Source organism: Vombatus ursinus, unplaced genomic scaffold (genome assembly GCF_900497805.2).
Source record: "Vombatus ursinus unplaced genomic scaffold, bare-nosed wombat genome assembly UNPS02009205.1, whole genome shotgun sequence".
NCBI lineage: Eukaryota > Metazoa > Chordata > Mammalia > Diprotodontia > Vombatidae > Vombatus > Vombatus ursinus.
The window spans coordinates 56,878,527-56,888,198 of NW_020948983.1; the positions used below are offsets into that span (position 1 = coordinate 56,878,527).

The window sequence follows — 9,672 nt, forward strand, 5'->3', positions numbered from 1 at the left end:
ATCTCTGAAGCAAAATAATGGCATCACCCGGTGGGTGAGTTAATCAGACTTGATGGCATGAAGGCATGGAGGTCAACAGGACAGAGTCTGGTGATCTGTTGTCAGGGACCTTAATGCCAGGCCGAGCACAAGCTTTACTCGGATGCCAAGCTTCCTTGTGGAGTCTTTGTAACTCTGGGACGCCTGGCCAGAACAAGAATGTCAGGCGTATTTTGTGCGGAGGAGGGGAAAGGCAGGGTTGGGCCCTACGGAGGAGAAAAAGAGGAGCAGTCCCCCTCGTTGGATAATGAAAGAAGTCACTGGGAGCCTTTTCCCAGTTAGGTTTTTGGTTGTTCATTTAATTGTGTTGGTCATTTAATCAAGGGCACCTGTACAAGCTGATTTTGTGATTTTTGTCAACAAATAATTCCATTATGTGTCAAGAGACTCAGAGCAGAAAATCACCTCTGCTTGTATATGTTCTGTTGAGCAGGCAGCTAGTGGCACAGTGGATAGCTCCCTGGAGCCAGGAAGACCTGAGTTCAAATCCAACTTCAGACACTTACTGTTTGTATGACCCTGGGCAAGTCACTTAACTTCTGTTTGCCTCAGGTTCCTTGTCTGTAAAATGGGGATAATAATAGCACATACCTCCCAGGATTATCATGAGGTTTAAATGAGATAATATTTGTAAAAATGTTTAAACACAGTGCCTGGCACATAGGAGGTACCATATAAACACTTATTTCCTTCTCCTTTCCTCTCTCCCCAAAAGAGGACTGATACACGTGTTTGTTTGTGTATGTATTTGGGGTTAGGGATCAGAAAACCAGACTGTGTGACTCGGGAACGAGTCCCTTGGCAGGAAAGCCTCCTGACTGGGAGTAGGAGGGCAGAAAGAGGAAGGAAGGTTAGAAGGTGATTACTTCCTGTTCTCCCATACCCCAAACCACTTTGGGGGGGTTTAAATGTTGGCTCAGTCATTCCCCCTCTCCCGCAGGGTTTCTTTACATCCTTGGGAAAGAACTTGCAACTCATACTGTCTGAATAGAGGTCATTTCAGCCAAAATGGAGCAAAAATCTCTTTTCATCTGAGCTTTGGGCTTGAGAGGTGGGGGATCCACATTAAAATGTAACTCCTTAGCAGTCAGGACCTCTGCTGGTATATTCCTCTTTTGTACAACAATGTGCACAAATAATACATTCTTTTTGATGATGGCTAGGGTTGGAGAGTTTTTTAGGGTCATCCAGCAAGGAGATTAGTCATTGGCATTCTGAACTTGGCCTAACTTTCTGTTTTCAAGCTAGGGAAGGACAATTAGCACTTTCATTAAGAAATACCTTGTTTGTATTTCTTTTGTGAAGGATAGTGATTTTGTTAGCTTAAGACCCAATCCTTTGCTTACAAGAGGTCAGTATACGAAAATATTGACTGAGCATAGGTCCCTGCTCTTCCCTGAAATTTAAATTTGAATGTGTTTGAATTTCACATGTATCATTTATGACAGGCAATAAAGACTGTTTGAACTAAGCTTACCCGCCTTTATTCGGAGAATGATTAGAGTTGACATTAGAAGTGTAATCAATCCCTAGCCAGGCATGGACTTGAAAGCTGGTGGGCAGCATATGGACCAGAGGAACCGAGTGATTTAAGGAGTGGATTTTTATTTTGCAGCATTCATTAAATCTCTTCCCTTCTGTTGTTGGCCGCACCAAATTCTCCACCCTACCCCCAGCTGCTCTGCCAGGTTCTCTTCACCTAGAGCGCTCATTCCACATGAAGATAATGGTCTTGAGTGTTTTGGCAAAAAGCAGCAAACCTGAATGCACCTGTGCTTGTTTGAGCTGTGCCCTGGCTTCAGAGGGCACCCAAAGCAAAGAAGTTCTCCTGAAGGCAGCTTTTCATCATCCTGTGCCTTAGAGTGTGTGTATTGGGAATGTCTTCCCCTGAACCTTTCCGTATTCAAATTCTCTTCATTCCTAGAGGCACATACAACACCAGGAAAAAGGTGTCTATATCCACTGTGCCAGCTCAGACTCTTCACATGGGTGTTGAGGCACCTGCTTGCTATTTGGGTTAGTGCACTTAATCCAACCTGCTCTTATACTGGCTGGCCCAAGTTCCCAGAAAAATACCATGTTGTCACACTCAAATTCTCTTTAGGGTTCTAGGGCTAAAGCCTATTAAGAGAGAATATACCCTTACGTATACACTCAGACAAACTCATGACTTTAGCTTTTGAGTCCCTTCTGATGTGTTTCCATTTACACACAAACCAGCAATTCACAATAATGGTACTTTGAAATTTTAAGCATAATCAAGAAATAAGAACATTATAGGTCTTTATATTAAAGCAAGTGCACGAATAATCACAGTCCACCTATAAATCCAACTGGGTCACACTCTCTTACCAATGTATTCAGTATCTGGGGGGGAGACAAGCTAAGGAAGGAACGTCTGTGGTCTCACTATAACTCACAACTCTAGACTTTAGGTTTTGATATCATATGTACATTTAGGAACATAGACATACAAAGCTGTTTCCTTTGTGTCCTGCTTGTCTTCTGGTCCTCCCTGTTCTCCAGCTAGGTAAATTTCCTTTCCCTTTCCTTTCCTCTCCTCTCCTCCCCTTCCTTCTTCTCTTCGGCATTTGCAAACTTTCTTTAATTTACAATCTTTTTTAAAAGGGTCTTTAGAAAGTATTAACCTCTTAATTTGGGTGACAGTTCCTTTGAAGCCAGAAAACTGCAAAGCTTATCTGGTAGGCAGGCTGTCTCTGGCCAATATAGCCCAACTGTCACCAGCTATTCACTTAACCAGGATGTGGTCTTGTCCAATCAGATTGCAGCAGAATAGTTCAGATTGGCCAGAGCAAGGCAAACAAGCTTAGCCCACTCTTTGCTTATCAGGATACTGGAACATCCATTTAAATCTCAGAAACTCTTCTCATACAGCAGTTACAAAAACTGACTTTTCCTCTCTTCCCATTAGATGTATGTGTATGCATGTACGTATGTATGTATGTGGAAGGAGCAGCAAACAGGCAACAGGTACATCTGAGAGACTTCAGACCCCTAGGCTGCTGTGGATGCTGAAAAACAATATCTGAAACTGAAGCCCTTGTTCAGTGAGGTGGTGTCTTTCCAACTAATCAGTAATCACGTAGTTGAATCCTTTTCTCACCTAACTTCTGCTTCTGGTCTCTTCAGACAGTAGCTTTTCACCACCTGTTGAATCTGCTTCTGCAGCCAGGTTCTTCAATCTCTAAACTCTAGCTTCTTAGCCTTCTGTCTTCTAAATTTTTCATTGGCATAAATCAGTCTTCTGGCATTCAGTGACTTACCTTTCACTTAAATGGTAACAAAACAACTCACCAAATTTTCTCAGCAAATTCAACAGAACTGTTAAAAACCATCCTTCAACCATCGATTATATAATATCTTATCTTCAAAAGTTTTACCCCCTTAAGATGTAAAATAATTATGTGCAGATGAGATGAATGACCATAGTTCTGTGAAGCTCTTAGGTTCTCCACATGATCCAACATTTTATTTTGCATCATTGAAACCATTTCCTTATACTAACTTTTTTTTCCAGTTTTCAACAAATAAAAGGTCTTTCTCTGTTCCTTTAAACCATCAAACTGTTCACCTAGAAATGAGGCTTCTCCCTATATTCTTAATATATTATTCTGTGATCTGTCTATGTGTGTATAGTATGTTTATATATGTGTGTGTGTATGTATACATACATACATATATAGCTATGTCAGTGTCTGTGTATAGCTATCACATTCATTTTCTGTTCATTTTCTGTCCAAAACTGCTCAGATTCCATCTGAAAACCCTGTTTCTTCTTACATACACATATACATGCATACATATATTTGTGTGTGTGTGTGTGTGTGTGTGTGTGTCTTAAAAACAGTTTTTATGAAACCAGAGTTCTGTTCTTATTCCATTCAGGCATCAAAATGTTCGGCTATGACACAGGCAGTGTTTCAAATCCTTTACTAGTTGATAAACTTTTCTTTTACACAAAAATACTTTTTTCTGCCCCTTTTAGCACTTAGGTAATGCTTTACACCATCAATTCTCACTTCATCCATGATGATGCCTTCCATGGACATACCATCCTAAACTAACTTATGTTTCTTCCCCTCTGAAACTATTATAGCATTCATAGTCTATCACAAAAATAAGCATTGTACTGTTTTATATTATCTGTTATTTTTTGTTTATTTTAACTAGTTAGGGTGAAAGCTCCTTAAGACAGGTATACTTTACCTTGTCTATTAATGCACAGTGCTCTGTGAAAGATTTGGGCAGATTATACTTACCAAGTGAATGAATGTTATATTTAAAGAGCTGTTCGTTGAATGTCCGTCAGGAAAGGAGAAGATCTGCTTGAGCTTCCTAGGTCACTTTTTAGGGTGACACATTTATAGTTTCATCCATTTATTTTAACAATATCCTTTTCCAGTTTGGTGTTAAAATTACACTTTAGTACATAGTCAGCTAAACTGTATTTTGGAAGCTGATTCTTCTGTGTCTCCTGGAGAGCAGGGACACTCTTTTCACTTACACTTCTGCCTCCTTCAAAGATATGGGGCTGCCCCCTGTTAACTAACCTGCATTCTCATGACTGTGATGAGGAAGGACATCAGACCTTTTGGAAAGGGGATTAAGTAATCCCTTACTTTAGCTAGGACTTGTGAAGGATGATGAATAGCTTTCCCCAGTTGTCAGAATCAAGGAATGCCTCGGTTAGCTAATAATATGGCCAAGTTCCTGACCTGTTTGGGGAAATGGATTTTACTTTTCCCTAAGAGTCAGTTTATTTCAATTCAATTCAACAGACATTATTGTCAAGCACTTATATAAAGCACTGGGGGTACAAAGGCAACAATTAAATAATTCCTGCCCTCGATGAGTTTCCATTCTACTGGGAGGGCATGAAGCATCTTCACCACGTTTAGTAAATGCAAACTACATACAAAATAATGAGTCTGTGTAACATAATGGATAGAGAGCTCTCCCTAGTCAGAGGGAAAGAGAGACTGAGACTGCCTGCCTGCCTTGAGTTGTGTCTTAAAGAGTCAGGCTGGGAAGGGTAGTTGCCTTTTTGGAGAATAGTCACCATTAAGTTGGTGTCATCCATTAGATAGTAGGTATATAGAAAAAAATTCTTTATGTTGGAAGGGACCTTAGAGACTGGTCCAATGCCTTCATTTTTCCAATGAGGAAACTGAGACCCAGAGACAGGACATGATAGTATAAACCTCAGGTAGACTAGTCCTTACTAGCCCCTTGGAAAGCAGACTGTGACCCCTTCACTGCTGGATATCCCTGAAGATGGGGCACTACTGTCCATGTCAGCAGCAGCGTCATGGACCACCCTCAGTTGTCCAGATCAGGGTTGGGGGACCTGCAATCTCAAGGCCACATGTGGCCCTCTAGGTCCTCAAGTGCAGCCCTTTGACGGAATCCAAACTTCACAGAACAAATCCCCTTAATAAAAGAATTTGTTCTGTAAGACTTGGAGTCAGTCGAAAGGCCGCATCCGAGGACCTCGGTGGCTACATGTGGCCTCAAGCCACAGGTTCCCCACCCCTGGTCCAGATGAACCTTCTTACCTTTAATATTAGTCCTTTAGAAGGAGCACAGAGATTGTGAAAAGAAGCCTCTAAATTTAGATTGGAGCAGTAGTCCTTATAACCAAGAACCAACTCTCGTTAGCCTAGAACTCTTGTACTTGACTGTACTCAATGGAGCATGTGCTGTCTTAGATTTCCTTGTATTCCTGGGGTCATGTGTATAGGTGGTGGGGAGACCACATAATGGACACACAAAAAAAGACTTGGGTTGATTTCCCTTTAATATTTCCAGTGCATGAGTGACTTTATTTATTTTTTGGTCCTCACAGATGCCAGCATGTCTCCTGACACCATGAAGCAGAGCCACTGGTGTAATGTTGCTTACTGGGAGCATAGGACCCGAGTGGGCCGCCTCTATACGGTGTATGAACAGTCCGTCAGCATCTTCTATGACCTACCTCAAGGAAATGGCTTCTGCCTTGGACAGCTCAACCTCGAGCACAGGAGTGAGACCGTCAGGAGGACCCGGAACAAGATTGGCTATGGAATCTTCCTGAGCAAGGAGCCTGATGGTGTGTGGGCATATAACCGGGGCGAGCACCCCATCTTTGTCAACTCCCCAACACTGGACATTCCCAGCTGTCGGACTCTCATCGTGCGCAAGGTGATGCCGGGGTACTCCATCAAAGTGTTTGATTTTGAGAAGTCTTGCCTCCTACAGCAGCACGCCACAGAACTGGATTACGCCGACGGTCCCTACGATCCCAACAGCGTGCGGATCAGTTTTGCCAAGGGCTGGGGGCCCTGCTACTCCAGACAGTTCATCACCTCTTGCCCTTGTTGGCTTGAGATTTTACTCAGCAACAACAGATAACAATTGGCCTCCAGTAGGAAAAGCTAAGAGAAGGAAGAGCCCCTGGGAGGGAGACAGAAAAAAGACAAAAATCCCACAGACTACCCCAAATATCATCTACCTAGATTTAATATAAAGTTTTATATATTATATGGAAATATATATTATACTTGTAATGATGGAGTCATTTTACAATGTAATTATTTATGTATGGTGCAATGTGTATATGGACAAAGAAATGAAAACGCACTTTGGCTTATATATAATTCTTTCAATACAGATTTTTTAAAAAAAATGATACAGCAGAACTAGGTAAAAAACCTGGGTTTGGTGTATGGTTTTTGAAATATTATTAATACCCAGACAAAAAGCTAATACCAGTCACTCATTGATAATAAAGTATTCGCATTATGAATTTTCTCTACAGTCTTTTTTTTTTTCTTAAGAAGGAAAGACAAAAATTGAGAGGTAATGGGATGTTATGGAGAGAGCACTGAATTTAAAGGGGGATGACCCATGGACGAAAATTCTAGTTCTAATACTTATTAGCTGCATAACCTTAAACAAGTCATATAATCTCTACGGGCCTCTTTTTCCTCTTCTGTAAAATAAGGAATTTGTACTAGATAATTTCTGAGGCTTCCCATCAACTCTAAATCCTAGGATAAAATGTTTTATGATATCAGTAGGGTTCTGATCAGTTCAGTGAAAACCCTAAAGCTGAATTTGAAAACTTCAGCTCATTTTTTTTAATAGTGGGATAAAATGATGATGAAGATGATGATGATGATGATATAAGCTAGCATTTATATGCTTTTTAAGATTTGTAAAGCAATTAAAAAGGCTCTCATTCGATTCTTAAAACAGCCCTGGAAGGTAGGTGCTATTATTATCCCCATTTCACAGTTGAGAAAACTGATTCAGACAGAGATTCAGTGACTTGCCCAGGGTCACACAGCTAGTGAATAAAGCCAAATTTGAACTCAGGTCTTACTGACTCCAGACCCAGCACTTTGTCTACCTAGTTCACTTTTCTGAGGAGAGGAGTAGAACCTAAATTTCAGGCCAGAGCAAAGCAGACTCTTGAGTTTCCTCCATAGTGAGGATGTGGGGTAGAGAAGAAAACATGGCATCTGTCCTCAGAAAGCTGTTCATCCATTGAATACATAAATGTTCGTAAAATTTACGTAAAACATGGAATTCAAGATACATAAAACTAATCATAGTTAAATGGTCTCATTTTGTGTTCCAACTTTTCCTTTCATCTCCCAAATGGCTCTTGGGAGTATAGAATGAACTGATACGTAACATTAACTTAATGTATGGACAGCTGTTGAGTGCACCTGGCTTCCCCTGGATTATTTTTGACACCTACAGGATAAGCCCAAAGGCCAACCCTCAGATCAGACTGCAGCTGCTTTTCATCCATTGTAATTTCTTGGATACCAGAGTACATCGGCTCCTCTCTGTATCACCTATGGCTCCTTTAGAAAGGATATAATGGGGATGGTTTAGGGAGGAATATCCTAACTCGCCCAAACGACAGGAAAGTAAACTTCTCTGGATAAGGTCTAAGACAGAGTAGTTGTGACTGGAGTTAGTTGCCTGTATTTTCCCATTAGGCAACATTGTCATTAGCAGAATAGTGTGCTAGTCTGGGAGCCAAGGTAGCCCGTGCCTGAGTTTCCCTGGTTATGAAGTGAGTGGACACTAAGTCACGCCTCCCTTGCCCCATTATCTCTCAGAACTTCTAGGACACAAAACAAGGTCAGAACGTGGAGTGACATGAGTTGGTCATGGGAGTGAAAAGCTGCTGTGGGCACTGGAGGCATGTTGAGGGTGCTGGTTCCAGGTTCTCTCTGAGCTCCGTTCTCTACATCTCCTTTCTTTTACTTTCCCAAATAGCAGAAAATATAGGCCCCAAAGAATAACAGGCAAGTGACAAACCCTAGATGACCCAGCTTAGCTGGAATGATAAGGCACATATAAATTTGGTGACCCACACTGGCACTAAGATAAGATTGTAGTTGCCGAGCTCAAGTAAGATGCTATAAAACCTGGGATGTGACAATGGAAAAGAGTTTGCCGATGATCTCGTCCAATCTACCAGTCATGCCAACTGTTGCTTTTCATTTCTTGCAAATGCAATGTAAGGAACAGGGTCCAGCTATATTCCTAGAGGATTTATCCCTAGATTCTGTTCACGTGGACTCTTGGGCTCCTCAACATGCCTTAGAAAAAACAAATCGAGATGTGCATGAATATCATCATGATGTCTGGTTCATGTTTAGTCAACCAGAGCTTTGGCCAAACGAGGGGAGGCCTTAGACAATGGCCGCACCAGCCATACCTAACTTGCTTTCTGAGGACACCACAACTTCCTCTGGGTAGTGTTTTGGAATTGGGATCAAACCCACATGCCTGGCACCCAGTCTTGTCTTTGCTTCCAAGGAAGGCAGCTGTAAAAATGAAGGCAAGAGGGGGAAGTAGTAGGTTTGGGATTTGCAACTTGAATTGGAAGACAGCAGCAAATGTTTGGGGGTAGCTAGGTGGCTCAGTGGATAGAGCACCAGGTCTGGAGTCAGGAACACTCATCTTCCTGAGTTCAATCTGGTCTCAGGCACTTACTAGCTGTGTGACTCGGTGTGATGCTTCACCCTGTTTGCCTTACTTTCCCCATCTGTCAAATGAGCTGGAGAAGGAAACGGCAACCTACTCCAGGATCAGCCAAGAAAACTCTAAATGGCTTTACAAAGAGTTGGACATGACTGAAAAATGACTGAACAAGAATCTTGTTTGGAACTAAAAGAAGGCAGATCATAGCTCAAAAGGAAAGATTTTTGTAAAAATTAGCTTTTTAGCAGTGACTACATAGTCTGTGTCAGGAAGTAGCAAACATGTCATTTTTTGTTCAGTTATTTTGCAGGAGTGTCTGACTCTCGGTGACCTCATTTGGGGTTTTCTTGGAACAGATACTGGAGTGGTTTGCCATTTCCTTCACCAGCTCATCATTACTGGAAATATTAAAGCAAAGACTTAGGACTCTTAAGTTGTGGAGAAGGTGCTGATCTGCATTGGTAGAGGGAGTTTCCTCACCTGGGAGTTCCCTGTACCAAATAAAATCACAGTTCCAAGCCCTGTCCCTATTAAAGCAGAGTCTGGTTGACCATCCCCTGGTGATGACGTCAAGAGGATTCCTGCGGCAGTTGGAAGGATGGCTTAGAAGACCACAAAGAATCTTAA

General features: G+C 41.7%; 1 protein-coding gene across 1 annotated transcript in view; it reads left to right on the forward strand.

Annotated features, from left to right (window-relative positions):
* The window catches only part of SMAD6 (SMAD family member 6), a 110,375-nt gene extending 103,531 nt beyond the window's left edge, over positions 1–6,844 (forward strand). Inside the window, exon 4 of the mRNA XM_027851424.1 lies at positions 5,906–6,844. Coding sequence (XP_027707225.1) covers positions 5,906–6,450 — 545 coding nt within the window. The 3' untranslated portion in view covers positions 6,451–6,844. The remainder of the gene's footprint in view (positions 1–5,905) is intronic.
* The last annotated feature ends 2,828 nt before the right edge of the window (positions 6,845–9,672 follow it).